Source organism: Gambusia affinis, linkage group LG14, assembly GCF_019740435.1.
Source record: "Gambusia affinis linkage group LG14, SWU_Gaff_1.0, whole genome shotgun sequence".
NCBI lineage: Eukaryota > Metazoa > Chordata > Actinopteri > Cyprinodontiformes > Poeciliidae > Gambusia > Gambusia affinis.
The window spans coordinates 8,259,794-8,285,763 of NC_057881.1; the positions used below are offsets into that span (position 1 = coordinate 8,259,794).

Here is a 25,970-nt window from a genome sequence, read left to right on the forward strand (position 1 = left end):
ATAATAAATAATAATATGTTTATATTTCATGTTTCTCTTCAGCTTTATCAGTTCTCCTGTTTTCCTCATTCGTTCAGTTCTATCAGAATATTTTCTTCCTGTCTCATCTTTTATCAGTCTGCCAGTATCTAAAACAGAGACATAATATCATCTCAATCTCCCCCTAAAACATTAGAATATACATATGACATACTGAAAATGTACAATTTAAGAAATAAAATTAGATTTGTTTTCTTTGGTTTGGGGCTACACAGTGGTGCAGTTGGTAGCACTGTTGCCTTGCAGCAAGAAGGTCTTGGGTTCGATTCCCAGCCAGGGGTCTTTCTGCATGGAGTTTGCATGTTCTGAGGCTGTTCATTGTGCTCTGGTCTTGTGTTTGTTAAGAAAAGCTTAGTTTTATTTTAACGTGAACCACAGCAAGGTTCACGGGGCAAGGATTAGCCCAGTTCCAACAAAACACGTTGATTCACACATACCTTATCAGGTCAGCTCCCCTTCGAAGCTGGTCAAAACTCGAGCTCTCCTCTTCCAACTTGTTGTTCTTTCTGGTAGCGCGCGCTGCTCTCCTTGATTATTATTGGCTGTTGGCTCTGCTGCTCTTCTTCGGCTACCGTAACTGCTGTTGTTGCGTGCAATACACTCACTCGCTCTTTCTACTCCCTGCCATATGGAGTCTCCGGCTACCGTAATAACAATCTATTGAGATTTTTTTTTTCTCATTCATAAAACTCTACTCTAACATTGGGGACTTTTCCGGGGACAGCTTCAGCCAGGGACAGACCATCTAAAACGGGGACTGTCCCCGGAAATCAGGGACGTCTGGTCACCCTACAGTAGAAGCGCCTTTAGGAAAAAACACATCCATCCTATTAGTCCAATGTAGGAAAAAAAACAGTGACCTCTCCCACGGAATAGTAAATCAGAGCCCAGTCAAAATAATGTTGCGTTATGTCATGTTGTTCTGCCTATTTTCACTCGGACATGCTCCGCTGGAAGTTCTGCAGCTTGTTCTCCGCTCTCGGTGCCACCGCAGCACCGCTTTCATTCGCCGGCTGCCAACCCAGTAGCTCCCGAAGACTCGACTCCGCTCTGGAACCACCGTCGGCTGTCGCCGGTTCCTCTACCTGGATTCTGGGTCTCTTCAGCTCGTTGTAGGCTTCCCGAGCGCTGGAATATGTGCGGGTTCCTGAATCCCAGTGGATCCTTATATTGGTAAACGGTGTTTGAAAGCATGTCTTTTAACTTGAGAGCTTTCTTGATAGGGACACATTATCTGCGCTTTTTCACTCTTTCAGGTGCATAATTGTGATCAAAGTGTATATGTGAGGAGCCCACCTGGATCTTGCCTTTTTTCCACACTACTTTTAAGATCTTTTCTTTTGTGGAAAATTCCAGAAAGTTCACAATAATAGCCCTCGGTGGTGAGTCGAGTGGGGGTTTACCTGCCAGAGTGCGATGTGCTCGCTGTATTTTCAAGTCAAGGTCCTCCGGTAGTTGTAGCTGGCTTCTCAAAAGCGTCTCAATATACTGTGTAGTGGAGTTCCCCTCCTGACCTTCTGGCACCCCAAAGACACGTACGTTGTTTCTTCTGGAACGGGACTCTAAATCAAGCACCTTAAGCTGGGTTTCCCTCTGTTGTTCGATGCAGAAGCACAACACCTCAATTGTCTCCTTTGCCTCTGTTAAGGAAAAATGATTATTTTGGAGTGTTTAATACAGTTAATCATACACCAGGTGTAAAAGGTATAATGAACAGTCTTATTTTGAACAAATTTCTTAATTTTGAACAGGTTTGGCTTAAGGATTTAAAACTAAACTATTCTTCCGGTAAGTATTCAGAAACAGGAACAAAAATGTAGATCAAAAGGGGATCTCTCTGTGAGGCTCCTGTTGTGTTATCAGAGGTCAGGAGGCCATAAAATTAGCATCGCCTGCAGGACAGAAGCCTGTTTGGTTCACAGAACATCAAAGGTCTTCCAGAACCAACATCTGGCATGGTTTAAACTAAATACAACATAGAATATTGAGATCATTAATATTTAATTTCTAAGACATTTTTCTAAGTATTAATAGCAGGTTTTTAACCAAAGTGTATTATCTAAGTTTAGAATAGTAAATGATGAATGGATTTGAAAATTGCACTATCTGTGACAATATCCGAATCAAATGGAAATTGTTTGAATGAAAATGTGTTGTTTAGTATTAGAAAATTGTTCAGGATTTATGTGATAAGGCAAAGATTTAAATCTTTTGAGATGCTGAGTGCAGATGAGCAAAAACTAGGTTTTGTGAAGGTAACCTTTCCTTGAACCAAATTACCGGATTTAAGTTGTTCCGAGATAACGGGAGACGCTCCGAATTTTACAGGTATCTGTGAAGTCCTATTTCATGGTTTTATTTGCTCAGGTGGCCCTAGAGCTCATAAAACCAGGATGCAGATTCTTGCTCCTTTGTCATACCAGGAAGAGCAAATGGCCTTTAATTTTGGCATGAAAATAAGGGAAGGTCTAAGTTTTTCTGAGTGTCCAAGGTAGCTTCTGGTTGGTCAACCATAGGTACGCCTTAATTGAATACATTAAAAAGTAAAGACACGCCTTCACTATAAAAGTGAATGCACAATAATAAGAATTCAGATAGCTGCCCTATTCTGCCTTTTTCGGCATCAGCTTTCTCCAAAGACATATCTTTGCCCTTTCACTATCTTTTCTTTTAATTCTTTTGTCTCAGATAAAGAATGTATATCTCTGTAACTCTGCAGTTTTCTTGTTAATTCATACGTTGCTTGCCATGAGAATTAAACTCTGTGACGTCATCACGCAATGTTGTTCCTTGTTGCCACACGCTGCTCGCTGAGAGGACCCGGGACCATAAGGAAGAGAGAGCCAAGCTTTTTTCCAAAATTAAGCTAACTTAAAAACTTTTCCTTTAATACCTCCTTTGCCCAGTTCTCCATTTGATGAACGCGGGCCTCCGCCTCGTCAACCCGCTCTGCCAGGCCCTGTACCTCAGTGGCAATATTGCCCAGCTTACCATTGATCTCGTGTCCCAAAAAGTTAATGTTTTGTTGTAGCTTTGCATTATCCCCCTTCAAGACAGTCTTCAAATCGTTTATGGCCTTAAGTATTCCTACCGAGTCCATGTTCGTTGCAGTGCTCTCAGCTCCCGAACTAGCCACGTTGTCGCTAGCTTGCTTCAGACTTGTGCTAGCTTTAGCGCCCGAGGCACATTTATCCTGAGCTTTGGGCATCTTTGTCGATTTTTTGTGACTTGACGTGTTTCTCCTCCTGTTCATAACTTATTTTGTCCAAACAGTGAGCTGATTAACAAAGTTTGAACGGAATTTTCTTTTATTAAGGTCGGAGAGAGGCTCTGACACAATCAAGTTATAAATTAAACGTAAAAGGATTTTAGATTAATTTAAAGAAATCAGTGTTTCCGCTGTTTCTGGATTAGTTCGCCGTTGAAGCAGTGCTGCCCGATTTCACATGTGATTTTTGAGGTGAGGCAGACGTTCCACAGGCTGATGCTACATTTGAAGGTTTTGACCTGTTAGGGTTGATATTATTTTCTTTAGAATTTTTTTTTCCATTAATTTAGGCCCTTAATGTTAATTCTGAAATACTTGTTTCTTTTGCTTAATACCAGTTCAGTCAAACTTAAATGTATGACCTGAACCTGACCCAAAATTATTGCTTCTGGTGAGTTTAATAAGCCACTGAAAATGAATCAGGTGAAGGCCTGATATAAAGTTGTGTTAATTTATTGTAGTCTAAATAAAGGAAATGGCAGCTTAACCTGTTGAGGACAGAAAAGATGCAGATGTTCATTATTGGAACCTGTGCAGCTCCCAGTGTAATAATGTGCAGACAGCTCCAACCTGCTCCGTTAACATCAGTCACACATCCCAGAAGATTTACACCTGACTCACCCTGCAGTTTCAACAAACAATAAAATGGAGCTGGAAGATGCTAAACAAAATGTAAAAATGGGAGAAGTTACACTGCTTACTCAAATTATGGTCTAAAAACAAAAGCAGTGAACATTTAATTAAAATATGTCAGGTTTACGTTTATAAGAGAAGGTTGGCCTTCTAAACTGAAAATTAGATTCAACAGATAATATGAAATAAATAATGAAAATATTTGGAATATTTTCCTATAATTAAACAGTATTTATTGATTGATAAAGGTTTATGTGTCACATTACATTCAGCTCTGCACAGGATTAAACAACAGAGTGAACAAACCATTGATAAGATTTAAACAATAATAAAAGAAAAGTTATTCAAAATTAAACAATTACAAGAAATGTAAATAGAAAGAATGGATATAAGAAGCACATTTGTTGTGATTACATGCTAGTCATAGATTTGATTCCTGAAAATGAAATTAACACATTAAGAGATAAAATACCAGACACTAATACCAGTAATGACTAAAATTCACATGCAAACAATTTTAGTATCTTACATTAAGCATCTAAACATCTGGAGAAATATTTTTAAAACACAGAGGTCACAGCTGAATTACATCACTACCTGGAGCTTTAACTCAATTATCAAGACAATAAAGAAAAAATGCTAATTAGTTCTGCTTTATCCTCTATAACAGCTGCCAGGTGACAACATCTAACCTCACATTATTTCACAAGCCTGGCCAAGGTGTTCCGCAACTTTTGTCCAATGTTCTACTGCAGCTCTACTTTCATTAGACATCTGCCTTTCAAATTCTCTCTCTGGCTCTTCCTGTAGTTGCTTTTTCATGATTTCAATCTCCTCCAGCTGACCGTTTAATTCTTTCTTCATTTCCTCCTTCTCCCTCCTCCTCTCCTCATTAATTTCTTCTCTCTCCCTCTTCTTCTCCTCCTCTCTCTCCTTCTTCTCTCTCTCTCTGTCAGCCTGGATTTGCTTATACATTTTCTCCATCTCTTTCTCATATTTCTCTTGTATTTTTTTCTCCACTTCTTCTTTCTCTTTACGTATTTCTTCTTCTCTCTCCTTCAGGATTCGTTGTTTCTCCTCTTCGATTTTCCTCTCAGCCTCTTGGAACATCTCATTGGTGTAGTGACTTCCTCCATTCCTGTCAACAATGGTTCTGATCTTCTTCAGCAGCTCAGTGACCTGAGGTTTCTTATCTTTCAGCCGATTGTTGAAGACATGATACTGGCCATTACATTTGGACACCAGATACTGGAGATCTGGGCTTTCAGACAAATAATCCTCGATGGTGCCTTCAAGGTCGTCTCCACGAGTAAACAGAACCATGCTGTATCTGTCTGCTGCCTTTCCAAAGATTTCTTGAATCTTTTCAACTGTCTGTTTTTCTTCTGCTGTAAATCTGCCGATTGCAACAACCACCAGGAAGATGTGGGGTCCAGGAGCAGAAAAGTTGATGCACTGACCAAGATCTTTTCTGGTTTTATCTTCTCCAAACCTGGTGTCAAACAGACCTGGAGTATCAATGACAGCAACCTGCTGTCCATCCACATCACTGGAGCTTTTAGAGCAGTTTACACTCATGGATTTGGCGCTGCATTTGGATTCAAAGCACCATCGACCCAGAATGGTGTTTCCAGTAGCACTCTTCCCAATCCCAGTCTTCCCCACCATCACGATTCTCAACTCATTGTTGTTTGTAATGTTTGTTCCTGTGAAGAAGAAAGTTTGAATGTGAATTAGAATCATCATGTTGTGCTCAGAGCTTCAGCCTCTCGGCTTAATGTATCTGGAAGAAAAGAGATGATCCATCTGAGACCTTGGGAAGCATTGAGGGAATCAATGACATGGAGACAATCATACAGCTGAAACCAAACATTTCAAAACTCTATATTACCATGTTGGTGTTAAGATTCTTGACCCACATGCACAGACACTCTTAGGAGACAAAGAATAACTAAAATGTTTATTTTGCAAAGAAGTGGTTGCTTGTCCGTAAATGCTGGATGCATCAATCGTTATTTATTTAAACTATCAGAGGTCTGAGGGAATGGTGTTTGCATTCAGATGACAGGCTTCAGGGGGGAGGGGGAGATGGCGGAAGAGGAGTAAGACGTGCCTCGCGTGGGCTCCCGCTTTAACCTCTTTAGTTTATGTTTCTCTACTAAATGTTCTTGCTGTTCTGAGCATTAGGTCTGTCCGGACTCGTCCTCTAAGTGATTCCTTCCTGGAAGAGTAGAAGAATGGCGACAAATTTGAGGAAAGGCAAACACTCTAGCTTTGCGGCTGCTAGGCCCGATCCCGCCTCGGAGCAGACTATTGCTAAAGCCGGAAGCTCAGCACCTCCTTCTCCTTCCCGTGGTGAGGCGGACGCCTTCTCCTTGAAGTCTGACATTCTTGCCGCTATAAAAACCGATATCTCAGTTGTGATTAAATCCGAAATAAAAGAGGCTTTGGCTGAAGAGTTCACTTTTATTAAAGGAGAGCTACAAGCGGTGAGAGCGGAAGTGGCTAACGGCACAATGCTACTTCGTGCCGACCTAGACCACGTTAAACAAAGCGTCAAAGAGGTAGAAGACGGCTTGTCAACCTGGTCCGATGAGGTTGTTACTCTACGCACCACTGTGTTGGAGCTGAAAGAAGAAGTTGATGGGCTCAAAAAGAAGTGTGACGATATGGAAGGGCGCATGAGAAGGTGCAACTTGCGGATCATTGGGGTTCCCGAGACGGCAGAATCCAGCTCCACTGAAGCAGTGGCTAAATTGCTAGCAGAGGTGCTACAGATGGATAAAGCGCCATTGATTGACCGAGTTCATCGCACTGGCAGTGGGAGCAAGTCAGGCGATAAGCCGCGGGTTATTGTCGCTAAGCTGCACTATTATCAAGAATGTGTGGAAATATTACGTCGGGCCCGGAGCCGTGGCCCTCTTCGCTTCAAGGAGGCACTGATTATCATCACATCTGATTATACAGCGGTTGTGGCCAGGGCTCGGGCGGCGTTTTCGGAGGTGAGGAGGCTTCTTCACAACCGACGAGATGTTCGTTACGTCCTGCTTTTTCCTGCTAGGCTCCGCATTTCTCATGGGGAGGAAGACAAGGAGTTTTTGGATGCCAATAAAGCAATGGATTACGTTAAGAAGAAAATCATCTCAGCGACGGCCAGCGAGGACAGACGTTAACTGCAGGTCCAATCCCCATCCATCCACTATTTCAGGTTGTACGGAACCTTCCGACATTATGTCCCGTGCTATACCTTGATTTAATTTTCGACACTATTCCGAGGGACAACATTCTTATTTTGTGTTCTATGTATGAGGGTTTCGCAGGGGGTCTGTCCAGATCTTGGTCAGTGATGTATTTACGGTATCAATGCAGCAAGGAGCATAAACGACATTAATACTTTAAAGTAGGGGAACCCTTTTTTTTTATTTTTTTTGTTGTTGTTGTTGTTGTTGTTTTTGATTACTGTTATTTAGCTTTGGCGGGAGCCCAGGCAGGGAGACAAGTTCCCCAGCACAAGCACCAATGTGTGGATTTTTTGTTTGTTGGGAGAGAGGGGTGGGACTATACTGGATCTATTTGTTTTGAGTATGCCTTCTGTCAGATTACCTTTTTGTGATGGTTTGTGGTTATTGTACTACATCTGATTGACCATTCATGAGCAGTCCTAATACTAATAGGTTCGTCAACAGTCACCCAGTTAATTGTGTGAGTTGGAATGTGAAATCCCTTAATGGTCCAGTGAAATTTAGGAAAGTTACGACACATTTAAGACAACTTGATGCTAATATTTCTTTCTTGCAGGAGACCCATTTGTGTAAAGCAGACAGTGTAAATCTATGTAGGCGATGGTCCGGTCAGGTGTTTCAGTCTAATTTCCAATCTAAATCGAGAGGGGTAGCCATCTTAGTTGGTAAACAGGTGCAATTCACGGCATCCTGTGTTAAAACGGACACTGCTGGACGCTATGTTATTGTGGTTGGAAAACTGTATGCACTTCCAGTTATTTTAGTCTCGGTATATGCTCCAAATTGGGATGATCAAACATTTTGTAACACGCTCTTTTCAAATTTACCTAATATTTCAACACATAACCTTATAATTGGAGGAGATGTGAACTGTGTGCTATCATCCCTTGATCGTAGTACAGCGGGAAGGATCTCTCTCTCTAAATCTGCCCAGTCAATTAATTCATTTCTTAACACTTATGGAATGGCTGACGTATGGCGTTTTCGAAATCCGACCCTAAGACGGTATTCGTTTTTTTTCCCTGTTCATAAGAGCTATTCCCGGATTGACTATTTTCTCCTCGATAAACGGATTCTACCTTTAGTGAGCGAATGTAATTATGGAGCTATAGTCGTTTCTGATGTTGGAAGAAAAATTCTAAATTAGCTTAATTTTGGAAAAAGCTTGGCTCTCTTTTCTTCCTATTTCCCGGGCTCTGGGCAGATGACTCCACGGCTGGAATGAAAGCAACGAGGCGTGCTGACGTCACAGTGTTACAGAGTTTAATCCAATAGGAAAACACCATATGAATTAACAAGGAAACTGCAGATTACAGAGAAGTACATTCTTTACCTGAGTCAGAGAATTAAAAGAAAAGAACAAAGACAGAAAGAAGGACAAAGACGCGTCTTTGGAGAGAGCCGTCAGGAAAAAAGCAGAATCGACCAACTATCTGAATTCGTATTCTTGAGCATTCACTTTTCTAATGAAGGCGTTTCTTTTTGTTAATATATGCAAATAGGGCGTTCCCTGTTTTGACCAACCAAAAGCTACCTTGGAAAGACTTAGACCTTCCCCTCAGTTTAGGCAGAAATCAAAAGTCGTTTACTACTTGTTAAAATTATAAGTTATTTTCATCAAACTTAGTTTTCTGCTTTTCTGACTTCAGCATCTCCAAAAACTTAAATCTTTGTCTTGTCACAGAACAAAATGAGGTAGAATTCCTTTTCTAATTCAAACAATTTTCCTTTGATTCCGAAATTGTCACTGATAATACATTTTCAAATACATTCATCATCTACTAGATTAATACTTCTAACTTGGGTAATATACTTTAATCAAAAACATGCGGTTAGTATTTAAAGATGTATTAAAATTAGACGTTTGTACCAGGCTGTAACCAACTCCAGATGCAGCCCTCTTCTCTGAGAAACCCCCGACCTTCGACCTCTGAGCCGGGGAGATATGGTTTATGGCCCACCTAATTTAAAGCCTTTCAAGAGAATAGTGTTTTGGTAAAACTCCTCCAAGAGAATGTTTATCTCTTGCCTCCTGGCTGTCTCCTAGCTTACATCTGTTTAGTTTTTGTCCAGATAAGAATGTTCAATCTACCTAAATGCACATGGCTGTGAGATTAACTATATTAAACACTCAAAATAGTTATATTTCCTCAACACTGACCATAGTCCGCTCATAATGAAACTTAACATTCCTGTTATGCAATCAGTCTATCGTCCTTGGCAACTTAATCCCATACTTTTATCTGACGAAAACTTCATCGATATGCTTACTTCTGAAATTAAGTTTTTTATTGATATTAATCGGACTCCTGGGATGCCACTCAGCACTGTTTGGGAGTCATTAAAGACTTACCTGAGAGGTCAAATCATTTCTTACTGTGCAAACAAAAAGAAGAAAGGTATCGAACGGCTAAAATTGTTAACAGATCAGATTCTACAATTAGATAGGGAATGCTCCCATAATTTTACACAAGACTCTCTTCAGAAACGTGTATTACTTCAGACAGAGTTTAACATCTTATCTACCCAACAGGCCGAATATTTATTATCCAAATCTAGGTGTGGCTACTATGAGCATGGTGAAAGGGCTGGACGCCTTCTTGCGCAGCAGCTACGGCAACGCTCAGCTAAACAGGATATCTCAGCAATAAATGATGAGCATGGTGTAAAATGTTGTGAGGATGCTGGAATTAGTCTATGTTTTAGCAAATTTTACCAATCTCTGTATACTTCTGAAGCCTCACTTAACCCAACTGAACTGGATGATTTTTTTAAAAGATATTAAAATCCCTTCACTAAATTCTGATTTATCTAACGAATTGGAAAGAAATTTTTCTTTAGCTGAGATTAACTCTGCAATTAAAAATATGCAAAATGGAAAATCTCCAGGACCAGATGGTTTCCCGGCAGAATTTTTTAAGAAGTTTTCTGATTTACTTTCTCCCCTGTTGCTATCAGTTTTTGAGGAGTCCCTGGCCATACATTTATTGCCGCTGTCTATGTGTCAGGCTGTAATATCACTGCTTTTAAAGAAGGATAAAGACTCCTTGAGCTGCAGTTCATACCGCCCAATATCGTTATTAAACACTGATGTTAAAATTCTCACAAAGATGTTGGCAAAACGAGTCGAACGGATTATCCCTACAATTGTTTCACCTGACCAGACTGGTTTTATTAAAAATCGTCAATCCTTCTTTAATATCAGGCGGCTATTTAATGTGTTGTATACTTCTGCCCCGCCCGGTCACAATTGTAATGACATTTTAATCTCGCTGGACGCTGAGAAAGCGTTTGACCGGGTGGAATGGAACTATCTATTTAAGACCTTGGTGATGTTTAACTTCGGTCCTAAATTTGTTTCATGGGTGAAGTTGATATATACCTTGCCAATGGCAGCAGTACGCACTAACAGTAATCTATCCAGTTATTTTGAATTGAAACGTGGGACGAGGCAGGGATGCCCACTTTCGCCACTTTTATTCGCAATTGCAATTGAACCACTTGCAGTGGCTTTGCGAAACAGCCCCAAAATTAAAGGTATTAATCGGTTTGGCACTGAACATAAAGTTTCCCTATATGCTGATGATACACTTCTTTATATCTCAGATCCCTTATCTAGTATTCCTGAGTTACTTATTTTACTTCAAAAGTTTGGAAACATTTCTGGCTATAAGGTTAACCTTCAAAAAAGTGAATTGATGCCTGTGACTCCAATGGAAGTGCAGCATATGGGTCCAGTCCCTTTCAAAATTAGCCCTGCTAAATTTAAATACCTTGGTATTTGGATTACTCACAGTCACAAAGATCTTTATACAGCAAATTATCTGCCTCTCCTGGTGAACCTTAGGAAAGACATCACTACATGGGCATCTCTGCCTCTATCCTTGGGAGGTAGAATCAATATAATCAAAATGGCAATACTGCCTAAATTACTTTATCTATTTCAGAGCGTGCCAGTGTTTCTCACCAAGACTTTCTTTACAAATTTAAATAGTGAGTTGTCATCATTTATTTGGAATAAGAAGCACCCGCGGATAGGCGGTAAGACGCTACAGCTACCCCATGGTCTTGGTGGCTTGTCACTCCCCAATTTCCTATATTATTACTGGGCGGCTAATATTAGAGCCTTACTGTACTGGTTGAGAGAGGACAACCCTGCTCCCACTTGGGTGACTTTAGAGAGGAATTTAGTTACGGCTAGCTCTCTCTCTGCTTTACTCTGCTCCCAGTTACCATTTAATCAACCAATCTCAATTTATACTTCTAATCCGGTTATAACTCACACAATAAAAATCTGGAATCAGTGCAGGAGGATGTTTAAAAGTACGGAATTATTAATATCTGCTCCAGTATCAAATAATCACATGTTTGCTCCTTCACTAATGGATTCTGTTTTTTATGCCTGGAGTTTAAAGGGAATAACTTCTCTAAATGATCTTTATATAGACAATACGTTTGCCTCATTCGAACAGCTCACACAGAAATTTGACATTCACAAGTCACAGTTTTTCAGGTATTTACAATTGAGACATTTTGTAATGTCAAACTCTGGATGTTTTCCTCTACATCCACCAACTTCTCTTGTTGATGAGGTTTTGATGTGCAAGTCTGTAACAAGACGCTCTATGAGTAGAGTCTATTCCCTGCTCAGTTCATTTAATGATACCAATTTAGACTCCTTGAGGGTCAAGTGGGAGATGGACTTGGAGGAGTCCATATCAGATACAGTTTGGCAAAAAATTATTCAAAATATCTATTCGTCCTCAATATGTCTGAAACATGTTATAGTTCAATTCAAGGTAGTACATCGTTTACACTGGTCTAAGGACAGATTGTGCAAACTCAAAAGGGACTTGGATCTGACGTGTGATCGTTGTAAACAATCTCCAGCCACACTTTTACACACATTCTGGTCTTGTCCAAAGTTACACAGATATTGGCAAGGCATTTTCGACACTTTTTCAGGAATATTTGGACAAACTGTCTGTCCATCACCACTCATCTCTCTCTTTGGGGTGGTTCCAGCAGAGACTTCCTTCAGCAAACATCAGAAGACTGTTAGCTTTCTGCTCTCTACTGGCTAGAAGACTCATTCTTCTTCGATGGAAGGATCCACATCCTCCAAGATATGGACATTGGTTAAGAGAAGTTATGTCTTACATTCATTTAGAGAAGATCAGATATACTGTTAGGGGATCTGTAAACAAATTCTTTGACATTTGGCAGCCATTTATATCTTATGTCGGGAATATTTCGGCAGATAAGTTTGTGTAAAGGTCAAATATTGGTTTTGTGTGTGCAAACCTGTGCTCTGTATCAGCTGATGTATGAATAAAAGGTGTATTCTTGTTGGGGTAGTAGATCCGGTATAGGAGGGGAGGGCTGGGAGGGATTTTTGTTTTATATTTCGTCAGTTTTTTTTTTTTTTTTTTTTTTTTTTTATGTGTATGTGTGTGTGTGGTGTATGTAAAAAATAATAATAAAAAGACCTTGATCAAAAAAAAAAAAAAACTATCAGAGGCGTCTGTTTTTTTTCAGCATCGTTCTGTTTTTCCTGTCACTCTGAGCATCATCGCGATGCAAAACATTGGTTGTGTTCATGTGATTAGAACTGGTGTATCTGTGCTACCCATCAATCCGTCCTACCCATCAATCCGTACTACCCATCAATCCATCCTATCTCATGGTAATGCTACGAGCACATCGATGCTACGCCACATACTGCTTACTAAGCAGATTTCTTATCCATGCATACTACCTCTGGAAGTTCGGTTTCATCTGTATTATTTTTCCAAAGATTACGGTAAGCTTTACTTAATTTATTTTATATCTGACTTTCATTAAGCTGCTGTATTACTTCATGCTTTGAGTTCACAAGGCAGGCAGTTTGTAAACATATTTAAAAATGGCTTCAGTCTGCAATGTCGTTGCTAAACTGTAACCAAGTCATAACTTGGTGTCAACCACGTGAATCCAGACAAAATACAATGTTTTTCAGGACTGTGCAGAGACCTATGGAGGGACAGGGGCTCAAATTTAAAAAAGGGGCATGGAACAAAAACTCAGTACAACAACATAGCAACAACCCATATTAATCAAGAATCTAATTGGATCCTACTACATCATTGCCATCATCCGGGGAAATGCAAAGCAAATATAGTCTAAATTTTCACCAACAGGTATAAAGTTGCTGTTTCTGCTGCTGACAGCAGAAACTGGAGGTCTGAGCTGATCTGAGACTGTAGCTGTTAAACAGACCAGAGGAGAGAAAGTCTCTCATTATAAAGTTATGAAATAAGCTAATTTGCTGCCATTTTACTCATTAAACCCTAATAATATCTATTTAACCTCTAGAACAACCTGGCTGCAGACTGATTTATAGATCAAAAAAAGCTCAAAGGGGTTTGATGTTAGCAACTCTGAGACCTAGAATTATAAGACTGGAATATCAAGATAGAGAAAACTCAGTAGCTGCTGGTAGGGGCCATTCAGGGGCCTCCAGACACTCAGGGGCCCCTACAAATTGTAAGACAGGCCAAAGATCTAAACCTGTAGCATCATTTATAGAGAATGACAATGTTATTTTATTTAATGCATTCAGCTGAGAAAAATTAATAGTACATTTAGGATTTAATTAGGACGTATACTTTGTAAAAGTTTAAGGAATCATCTGATAGTTTGATTGCTGTTACCATGGCTACCATATGGTGTAATCTTTGTCTTTGAATTAGGTTTGTTCACAAATACATCACAGCAAATAACCAATAATTAGTGATTGATTTTAAACTCTGCCAATAAACCTGGTCTCCCTCTCACAGATTCACCTTATCAATATTTAAACATGTTAGTGATGCTGAGGGGGGTTCCGTCTAAGGCCCCATATTACCTTGGACCGGCTCTGCATGAACAGCTGCTAAGATGCACATCTCTGGAATCTACCTGGAATCTACCTGGAATCCCCCGGTGGCCCCTGTCAGTCCGCCGATGCTTTGGAGACATTTTGATTCATTTCATTGTGGCATGTTTGGCTTTTTTATGCGATTCTATTTATTGCTACAATATTTTCTCTGATGTATATTTTGTGGATTCGGCCCAAATGCTCTGGGCCGAATCTTCCTTTAACACTTGAGGTTCTGCAATAACTTCTACAGCCGCGAACCTCCAGCCCAGATCCGGTCAGCAGCGGCTTTAAACCCCTGGTAGAAACGTTAAGGAGAAGCAGAACAAACAGTCAGCCGGGTACCGGGTGGTACCAGGTGGTACCGGGTGGTGCCGGGTGGTACCGGATGGTGCCGGGTGGTGCCGGGTGGTACCGGGTGGTACCGGGTCTTTGAGCTGCGTTACGACTTGCGGTGGACAGATCCAAACTGCCTCTAGTGAACCGGGCTTTTAGCAGAATGATTAAGTTAAAGTCAGAAGTTTTCTCTGCAGCTGAAGCATTTCTGTGTTTCGGGGCGAGGCGGATTTTGTCCCGCTATTGCAAGGACGATTATAAAAATAGGCCTATAGCTACAGTTTTTTTAACGTCAACATCAGACCTACGTTTTTATTCACAAACCAATGTATAAAAAATATTGTTGCCCACAATTTGATAGTTAGAGGACACAGATCCGCTCCCCTCCTCCTTACCATGGACCCGGTGTGTGAACAACATGGAGGCTCTGAGAGTCTTTATGAGGGCAGCCAGACTATGTAGATGTCTGTGTTTAATTTCAGTACAAACAAACAGGCCTTCTGACAAGCAGTATTACACTGACCATGTGCTGCCTCTGAATTTTAAATATTTTTAAAAAGGTAGGATATTCTGATTCAGGGCCTTAATGCACCGATGTGATCCACCCTCACATTAAACAGGCAGGATATTTGGACTAAATAATTTAGTGCATCACTGTGTACATAGAGGTAGAATTTCCTGACGAGGGAATTTAGCAGATAAACTTGTGAAACAGGAAGAATATTCTGATGAATTGTTTTGGTGCATCAACAGCCTTACGTACTTCATAACTGTACTTCTGTACAGTACTTGTACTTTGTTACATCCCACCACTGAACTACATCAAATAATTTCTGGGTTTGACTTTGTTGTCCTTTAATCTGACTTTTTAAGCTAAATTGTAGTGGGTTAGATTTGTTAGGTTTGTTTAATTAATCCAATGAAACAAACTGTTTTGATGTTTCAATTACTTAACTGAGTTATGTCAACTGGTTCCACTTCAGTAGATTATTTAACTTGAGAATATTAATTTCAGTCAACAAAGTCCAAGAACATTATTAGAACTCAATAATGTTGAATTAACTGAATTTACTGACATAAGTAAATTCTTATTAGTTATTGTAGAGAAAACTTCACAGCATTAAGCCAAATAAACGTAAGTCTAATGTGTTGGATTTACTGAACTGAATTTATTTGTTTTTACTTAAATTATTATGCAGAAAGTAACTGTGTAATACTCACTTAATTAGGTAGGTTTAGTAAAACCAGTTGACATAACTTGGTTAAGTAAATTCAACATTTCATAACAGACTCAATATATAGTTAATCTGACTTACCAGAGTTGGGGATCTTGCCTGTGCTCTCCATGGTCAGTCAGAGAGATCAGTGTGATACAGCAGCTGCAGTGAAGAAATGAACACAGTGTGGAAGCTGAACAGGCCTTTTATAGTTGAGACGATGACTCTCCTATCATCAAAATGAAACAGAAACTGGAGCTTTGATTGTATCTTTCTGTCCAGGCTTTTACAAGATTTTTACAGCTTTTTTATGCTTTACTTGGTGAACATAACCTTTAAATGAAACAAAGCAACTTGATGTATAAAACAATTAGTGGGATGTGAGTTTCATACACAATAATAATAATAATAATAATAATAATAATAATAATAATAATAGGGCTGCACAGTGGTGCAGTTGGTAGAGCTGTTGCCTTGCAGCAAGAAGGTCCTGGGTTCGATTCCCGGCCCGGGGATCTTTCTGCATGGAGTTTGCATGTTCTCCCTGTGCATGGTGGGTTCTCTCCGGGTTCTCCGGCTTCCTCCCACAGTCCAAAAACATGACTGTCAGGTTAATTGGTTTCTCTAAATTCTCCCTAAGTGTGAGTGTGTGTGTGAATGGTTGTTTGTCTTCTATGTCTCTGTGTTGCCCTGCGACAGACTGGCGACCTGTCCAGGGTGAACCCGCCTCTCGCCCGGGACGCAGCTGGAGAGGAACCAGCAACCCCCCCGACCCCATTAGGGACAAGGGTGTACAGATAATGGATGGATGGATGGATAATATTATTGTCATTACTAGAATTAAAGACTTTAGTTATGTGTTTAACTTTTTAAATTGATTTACTAAAATAAATTAACATCTAATATACAATACATATAAATATTTTTAACATTGACTGTTCCCTCATAATAGATTCGATTTTAGTTTCACCAGGTTTTGCAAGATATTTTGCAGGACTGCCCACTAGACCTTTTGTTTGCTGCACCAACTACGGAGACCTGCGTTAAAGCCACCTCCCTGGCCACCCCCTGATTGCACGAAAACAGGTTATGTTTCTGGGTAGAATAATTTCAGTAGGAACGACTGACATGTCCCCATTGAACAAGCTTTTGCCTCTCTCAAACAACACATGGCGTCGGCTGCAGAGCTCTCCATCTCTGACTACACTTTACAGTTCTTTTTGGATTTTTCTGTAACAAAACTGGCTGTTAATGGTGTTTTGTTTCAGAAAAAGGGGGAGTAAAAGGCATCACCCTTGTACGCAACAGGCAGCGGGGATACCTGATACAAAAACTGCACACATAGTCATGGGACATTCACTGAGTTTCACCATGACAACGTTGAGACAACAAATACTTTCCAAAGTCCTGAAAGCTCCAAACATTTCATTCACACACCAAGACATAAATATGGCAGACTGTTTTCCAGAAGGAGAACCACATGTGTGTGCAGACCTGGTGGCAAAGACAGACAAGGTAACACCAGGACTTCAGCAGCTCCTCTGCTGGGACCAGAGGTGAGACAGTTCTTTACAGATGGTTGTTGTTTCAGAAGCAACACACAAGGGTTGAGAGCCTGGAAGTGGTGGTGAGATGCCAAAAGGGGGCGCCACCTGAAGAGAAAAACGTGAAACAAATGGTTGCTGGAGGGGCCCAGATGGCAGGTTAATTCTGCCTCCTGGGAAAATACAAGAGCTGCTCCAAGCTCCAAGCTCACGGGTTGGACATGTTGGGACAAAACAGATGTGGTGAAACATTTTGTGAAAAATTGTTGGTGTAAAAGCCAGTTGAATCCTAAGAAAACTTTGAATCCAAATCAGGGACAGTTTCCTCCAGTCACATGTCCGGGAAAAGAGATTGTGTTGGATTCTACTGACATGATAAACCCAGTGCAAGGCAAAAGGTATTTGCTGGTTTGTGTTGATGCTTTCACAGGATGGCCTGAAGCCTGGCCAGCAACAGCAGAAGATAGTAAAATCATCATAAAATGTCTAACCGATCATTACATCCCAAGGCAAAGCAGAATGAATGAATCAAAATTTAAAACAAAATTGGCTAAGGTTTGTGCACAAACCAAATTAAATTGGGTTGATACATTACACAGGAACCAACTTGTGGTTAGACTGGCTAACTGCAACAGCATGACAATATCAAATGTCTAACTGTGTGGCCTGCACAGCTGGACGACCCAGAATGTACACTGAACCCGCTCCTTTGATTCCATCTGACATTTGGGGTTTTAACTGCATGCATAATATGACTAAGTTTCAACAGCCCTCTGGATGTGACACTTTAACAGCTTTATTTCCTTTAATCAACAGCGGAGCCCGGATGGTGCCGCTATTCCAGTTAAAGATAACTATGTCTGTTTCAATTTTACAACAGGTAACCGCAGTGTGGGCCGGATCCCTGATAGTTGGTGTAACATCACATTCCCAGGGCACTTAATAGGCTAGAGATGGGATATTTTATTTATGCGGGGGTAATAAACTAATTGAGAGAATATAGACTGGTGTGAGAGGTGTCTGTGCTATGGTGAGACTTAGAGCCTGTGTCATCATGGTAGGTGAACAACAACCTCTGAATCACAGCATCTTTTCACGGGTCAAGCGCAGTGCAACTGTGGAGCTGCAACTTTCCAGAGTTTAAATGTAAAAGTCCAATCCTTTCTGGGTGTGCTTGGATGAAAATGAAGCATCTGGACACACGTAGAAACTGGTTGACATCAAAAGACACTAGATGACACGGTTTTGAATTAATTTTGCAGATCTCATTAAAACAAATTAATCCTGTTGACTTCTTAAGATTTGGCTAGTATCATTACATTGTGTTAAGACTGAATTTTTGTCTAAAACATTGATTGGCAGGTTTAAAATGTGTTTTCATTTTGTTCACTCCACATATTTCTTTTCAGTTGGTAAGTTGCATCCCTTTATGACATCTACTGAATTCCATATTTCGGTCTTAAAGATTTAACCTCTCCAATACAAACAGGGATGTTAACACTATTTTCTTTGCGATTTTTCAGTTTTATCATTAACATTTATTCACTTATCTTATTCAAGTTTGTAACGTTTTTACATTTATTTGTGAACTTTGCATGGTTAACTAACATTTTATTTGTATTACTCCATTTGTATTTTATCGGCATTCATACCATTAACCTCACAGTATATTTTTACAAAAAAAAAGAAGTAACCTTAGCAACATATCATGGGTTTGAGTCCTAACATTTATTTTACATTTACTCATTTTGCATATTTTACATTTACTCGTTTAACTCACTAATTTCACCTTATTTGAAATGCACATTTTACTGAAATTTATTAAAATTAACATTTTATTTTCATTCTTTTTATTTTTTATTTCTCTTTTTACATTGTATTTTTCTGTTCTTTTTCAGCCTGTAAGAGGAACACTGTGGTTTACACCCATCGTCCTTCTGGGCCAAAGGAGGCGCTCTGTTCGATTTTTTACCCCATAAGAATGACATGAAATGACAACAACAAACATCGTAATGGGCCCGGGGACTTCTTCCGAACAGTGGACAGTGTTTCCTCAAAATGTGTGATGCTCCCCAAGCTGTCTGATGTTCTATTTGTGGTCTCTTAAAGACCAAAAAGGGGAGTTGTTGAGACGCTTATCCAGGGTTGCACATAAATTCATGCACACACAGCTGTTTTTCACACATAGTATTTTTCATTTATAAACAGAGGGCTTTTTGGAGGAATGAAACTTGACCTTGCATGTTTCACTCAAACAAAAGGCTTTCTGTAGAAGTGAAACTTAAGCTGACGCCATGATATCAAGTTACTTCTCAGCAGACATTCCTTAAAAACTGTTGAAACATAAATAAATAAAACACCTGGAGCCATGAAGCTCCTTAACACCACAATAGATTGAGAAAAACTTTTAATTCGGCTGTAATTCATCCTGATCCAAGTCTTGATTGATGTTGGATTAAAATAAACAATTACTTGCTGTTCATTTAGAAAAAACATATAAATTTAACTCATGAGTTGCAAATCTTTTTTTTCCACCGACAAGCAACCCAGTGGGTTTAACACTTGATAAATTTCAAGTGTTAAAGCAAGAAATTGTTGCCGTTTTTACAACAAAAGGGCTTTTATAAACTAAAAAGTAACAAATTTATAATTTGTTTCCTTCCTCTGAGATCAAACTTTATTTTTAAGTTCATCTTAAGCAGAAGTGGATTGAACGTTGGTGCTTCAAACCAGCCATGCAGTTTTCAATTCCCGATCATTCACTTCTTGCCCATCCTTCTTCTGTTTAGCGACTGGTGAACGACAAAAACCTTTAAAAGAAACTGGTTTGAACTGGTTTTACAGTCAGGAAGAAGTACGGAGAATGCAACTTTTCTGGCTGCCGACGTTTCACATTCAGTGACTTTAACACTTAATGTGATGTGGTGTGTTGGTCCCTATGCAAATTTAGGGGCAAACACACACTTTGTGATGCTAAAAGGTTAAATCAGGGGTGTCCAAAGTGCGGCGCATGGGCCAACTATGGCCATTTGATTAATTCTGTGAGGTCTCCAATCAAAATTTGTCTCAAATAAAAGTTTTTCATCTTCTTAAACGGTGAACGTTACGTAACACACCAGATTTTTATTTAATGTTGCTACACGTTTTTATTAAAAATCACAATTTGACACAATCTATTATATTTGACTAAATATAATATGTTGTGTTAAATACAATGACTAAATCCATTAGTCATCAATATTTTTGTCAACAAAATTTGTTGATGAAAATTTACATTTTGGGAATAAACTAGAAACATTTTATAGACTTTAAAAATGGAGAATAACAAGACCAAATAATCGTAAATGTAAAATGTTAGATGTGTTATTATTGTACATAGGCCTGTCACGGTAACACATTTTACTGAGCCATTAATTGTCTCAAAAATTATTGCGATAAACGATAATATTGTTTGACACCTTTTTACACTGATTTAATGAAAATGATGTAATAATGCATGCGATTTCCTGCCAAAGATAGTTACACTTTATTTTCAAAAGAATATTTAACACTAGAACTGATAAACAAAATAAACAGAACAAGCAACAACAAAAAGGATTTATCATGAAGTGCGGCAGACGCTGTAGATCCTGGTACGGAGTGAAATGGTGGTTTAATGATGAAAAAACAATTCAAATACAATCCAAAATTGGCACAGCGGAGCGGAAGGCAGATGCTCAGCACTAGTAGCAACAGGACGTGCGAAGGACGTGCGAAGGACGTGCGAAGGACGTGCGAAGGACAAACGACAGCACATGACTGCTTAGACATCAGACGAGGACCCCACAGAGTACAAAGGACACAGGTGGGATTAAATACACAGAGGGTAATCAAGGAAACGAGTCACACCTGGGAAACAATCAAGGGGAGACAGAACAACACGGAGACTCAGAAAAACCCAAAATAACACAGAAAAAACACAGATCACGACAGGATTCTCAGTGTCCATTAACAAAAACTGTTCTTGAATTAAAAATAAACAACATAAAGCCAAAGTGGAAATAAATTCTGCATTCAACCAAGAGTGCAGATTATGAAGTCTGTATACTTCATAATCTGTATACAGATTATGAAGTATAATTGTTAGATTTAAATAGAGAAAATGGGCACATCAGACATCTGCTGGAATAGTTCACACTACACAATTTTTTGCCCCGATTTTCCCCTTATGACAAATTTAAAAGATGATTGTTTTTCTTTGGTTTATTTACAAATATTTAAATTTCACTGTATTTCTACAATTTCTTTTATTAAAATATTCCCAGCTCAAGTTTCAGAGTTCCACATTTATTTGGCTGAAATGATTTAGCCAAATAAACACAAAGCGAAAAACACATCTTGCCAAATATTTTTACTCTTATTCCTTGTGCAAATATCTTAGTGTTACACGTCTCAGGTGAAATGAAACAGCTGTAACAAATGATGTTTAGTTTTCTTGTCTCTGCTTCTCCTTTCTTCCGTGTGGGAAGCCTGTAAACAAGAACAGCTCCAGTGAATGAGAGAGCGACCGCCGTCTTCTTCCCCAAACTCTGTCTGAGGGGCGAGGGGGCGGATCTCCTCACTCTCCTGGTGGAGCGCTGTCTATAATTTGGTTCCCTTTTTTTCTTTTTATTTTTAATTTGATGTGATATTTTGGTAAATTTCACTCTAAAAAAACACATATAATGCATTGCAATAATTTATGTGGTGGCTTATACACTTAAATTTTCCTGACAATATAAACAAATGATGGTTACAATCTTTCACTTTATGGTGTATCACATTAGCACGCTTTAAACAAGATAAAATAACTTAGAAGTAACTTTTAAGCAAGATAAGAAAACAATTCTTTAATATTGATGAAAAATATTAGCTCCAGTGGGAAATAAATAAACTTATATCAAGATATTTTCCCATGTTTGTAGTGAAATAATCTGTCAGTGGAACTAGAACTGGGTTGCTAGGTTACGGGCTGGGCATGGCGGGCGTTGCTAGGTAACGGCACTAGTGGAACTAGAACTTTTTCATCTATATTAAGGAATGATTGGCCTAAAACAAGTCTCTATGTCTTGTTGAAAAGTTACTTTTTTATAGTCTTCATTAAACATTTTTCATTACAATAAAACATACAACACACACAGAACTTGGGGCACTGATACACAGATAAATAGGAAGAAAGAAAAACATTACAAGATGTTACTTTTGATGAGGCCTTCATGGAAAACACGTTGATATGAAATCCACTCCTACTTCATACCACTGATGAGACAAAAAGATATATTTTTTAGTGTGACTGTCACTTAAAAAACAGTAATATTTTGTGAAGAATGTAGCAGCTTAAGCTTTGGGGCAAAAATATCACTGAAAATTGCAAGAAACTGAAATGTTTTCTTCCCGTTTTGTGTTTTAACATCGTCACAGAAAGTTTGGGCCTTAAAATGGGAAGAATTTAATCAGATATTTTAGAAAAGTATACAAGAAATTTTTAGCTTTTTTATTATGCTTTATGTGTAACAAAGTGAAGATATAAGTTTTTGCTTACAAAGAGACTTTTTTACGTTTACATCTTGTGTTCTTACCAAAAGCAGAAATTTAAATATTATCTATTTCTGTTTTTGTTTATTTAGCACTGTGTGTGTGTTTTGTATTTTTTCACTTATGTATATAAAATTTTTAAATGGCAAACTGTTGGAGCAATTTATTTAAATTGTAGATTTTAAAACTCCTGAGTTCAAGACTGTTTTAAAAGTCAACCCTAATTTTAATATATTTTAGATTTTTTTTCCATCTTTTAAATTGGTCATGATCGATAATTATTCAACCTTTCTGGAAGCCTTTTTTATTTAACTTTGCTGATTTTTTCCCTTATTTTTACTTCAATTCTTTTACCAGCAAAAAATAATAATAAATAAATAATGACGATACTGAAAAAGTGGAAGACAAAGAAACATGGCCGACTAAAACTGTTCCAAAATTCCTCCACAGTAATAAAAACGACTCAGTGCCAACGGCTGCAGCCACAAAGGCCGGCCCAACCAGTTACTGGGTATGAGGAAGAACCGGTGGGGCTAATGTTCCACACCACCATGTTCTGTTGATAAACATTTCCTTAAAAAACTAATTAGTCACCCAACAGTTCAGGAATGCAGGTGTGAATGTCGAAGAGATTGTCTCATGGTGGGACGTTTTTGAGGAGTGACTCACCCGATCCCCCTTCACCGCTGAAGCACTGCTGCCCGGTTTCACATTCGGTTTTTGTGGTGAAGCAGAGGTCCCACACGCCGATGCTACATTTGTAGCATTGAAGCTTTTGACCTGTTAGGTTTGAGGAGTGAAGAATTCAGGGAAAGAGACAGAAAGGAAGAAGAAGGAAGACAGAGAAAAAATGTTTACTTGTAAATAGATCAGCAGCAGATTGTACAGTGAGGTACTGACAACAGAGGGGAGCCACACATTTGGATCAGAGCAGGAAATTAACAGGTTTCATTTAAAAAACAAAAAGGAGGAAAAGAGCAAAAACTCTCTCAGTCTTTCAAAATCTAACTGGTGGTGCCGCCTGTTACACGATTCTTAATTTACATTTTGAAACAACAAAGCTTTAAAAATTTGCAGTAATGTTGAAGGTTCTTCCTTGTTATGTAAGGTTACGCTGCAGCCTTTAACTCACCAACACGTCCACATAAATCACCCAGCAGGTTTTATTCAGAGGATCCAAGCTGTGCTGGTTGTTGAAAACTTTTTAGAGTTTGTTTCCCTTTATGTCAATGTGAAAACCTTCAGTTATCTGTTGCCAAAAAATTGTAAAGTAGCGCTGCACCGCCCTCTTGTGGACAGTTTGAAAACAGTAGCAGAAAAGCTGTGATTTCTACTTGACTACAATAATATTTTTTATATTGTATGAAGCAAAAGATTAGGTGATAACTTTCAGTGCCACATATGTAAATTAAATACTATGAGGAATTTTAAACCATTTTAAACTGTAAAACTTTAGTTGTCAATAGAGCAGTAAGAGACGGACGTTCTTCATCTTTTTATCCTTATTTCATTATTACATTATGTAAAAACTCCATATTGACTGAAATTGAATAATTTAGGGATTTTATCTTTTCGGTTTGATATTTTTTTTCTTTATAACTTTTTTTCTATAAATTTAGGCCCTTAATGTTAATTCTGAAATACCCGTTTCTTTTGCTTAATACCAGTTCAGTCAAACTTAAATGTATGACCTGAACCTGACCCAAAGTTATTGCTTCTGGTGAGTTTAATAAGCCACTGAGAATGAATCAGGAGAAGGCCTGATATAAAGTTGTGTTAATTTATTATAGTCTAAATAAAGGAAATGGCAGCTTAACCTGTTGAGGACAGAAAAGATGCAGATTTTCATTACTGGAACCCAAGGGCGTAGGTTTGGTCTAAGTTTTGGTGGGATCTTACAACTTACTGACCCCACCCCCCCTCCCCCTCCCGCACCGACCATTTTTGACCAGTGGGGTGGAGTGGGGTTGGGTAGGAGGGGGGCACCACATTGGCTTAACAAGCTGTCTGAGCATCCTATGTGACAAAATATTACATAATTAACAGACCTATTCTACCTCACATTCAGTGCTGACCTTACTAAACACCGGACTTTACAACAAATGCGTTGCGTGATAGATATCTAACTTATGGGTCCACTCACTGTACTTACAGCCGAGGTAGCGAAATAACTTCTAATGTCTGTCGTCCTTTTCTTTTATGGTGGCGACATGGTCTCGGAGACTCATAATAAATGTCAAACTCAGAAGGAGACGCGTTCACTTTCAGCACCACGGACCAAGCTTCCGTTCCGCGTGTGGCCAGCTGGCCGCCGCCTGTTGCAGCCAATCAAAGGACGTAGATCCACGTTCTTTGAGCCAATAGCGGCATGGGTCGTCATAGTTCATAACAGCGAATTTTAAAATGAATGCTACCACTGCGTAGTATATTGAAATATTAAACTAATCAATGTAGATTTTAGTTTATTTATTTTGTTTTTGTTAAAAAATACATATGTTTCTTTTTATTTTTTATCAATATGGCAAAAAATTGGTCGGGACTATTTTATATCCCTTGAATATTGGTCGGGACATGTCACGACCGTCCATACCCAAACCTACGCCCATGCTGGAACCAGTGCAGATCCCAGTGCAGATCCCAGTGCAGCTCCCTGTGTAATAATGTGCAGACAGCTCCAACCTGCTCCGCTAACATCAGTCACACATCCCAGAAGATTTACACCTGACTCACCCTGCAGTTACAACAAACAACAAAATGGAGCTGGAAGATGCTAAACAAAATGTAAAAATGGGAGAAGTTACATAGCTTACTCAAATTATGGTCTAAAAACAAAAGCAGTGAACATTTAATTAAAACAATGTGTTTACATTTATGAGCTCATTTATCAGGTAAATTTGTTCATTGATTTATTTTAGGTGGCCATTTTTGGGAATCTTCCTCTCTGCTCCTTGTTTTCTCATTTTGTGGATAATGTGTGTGATTGCTGTTTTCTGGAGAACCAAACACTGAGAGGAAACTTTGTAACTATTTATAAAATGACAGATGTCAATGACTTTTTTATTATCTGCTCTTAAATTTCTTTAAATCAGGACATGATGTTGATTTTTGAGCTTTTTTGGCCTACTTCATGTTAGCAGACAGGTGCTGTTTAAGTGAATATTTGATGATTTTATGGCTCTTCTTGTAATTATGCTACGAGGTCACACTGTTTCACATGACCTGACAATGTGTTCTACAGTT

At 39.0% G+C, this 25,970-nt stretch overlaps 1 protein-coding gene across 1 annotated transcript; it reads right to left on the reverse strand.

The window, feature by feature from the left end:
* Positions 1-971: 971 nt before the first annotated feature.
* LOC122844076 (GTPase IMAP family member 4-like) lies at positions 972-23,886 on the reverse strand. The gene is made up of 5 exons (XM_044139255.1): positions 23,863-23,886; positions 15,733-15,795; positions 4,702-5,646; positions 1,443-1,679; positions 972-1,186 (listed from the first exon to the last, which is right to left on the reverse strand). The coding sequence occupies exons 2-5, from the start codon at positions 15,761-15,763 to the stop codon at positions 972-974; spliced, it is 1,428 nt and encodes a 475-aa protein (XP_043995190.1). The 5' UTR covers positions 15,764-15,795; positions 23,863-23,886.
* Between the last annotated feature and the right edge of the window lie 2,084 nt (positions 23,887-25,970).

Coding starts and splice junctions, on each gene's coding strand:
- LOC122844076 (XM_044139255.1), bottom strand. CDS start 15,763: ATGGAGAGCACAGGCAAGATCCCCAACTCTG. Junction 5,647..15,732: donor AGGCAAGATCCCCAACTCTG/GTAAGTCAGATT, acceptor TCTTCTTCACAG/GAACAAACATTACAAACAAC. Junction 1,187..1,442: donor AGCACATCGCACTCTGGCAG/GTAAACCCCCAC, acceptor ACTGGGATTCAG/GAACCCGCACATATTCCAGC.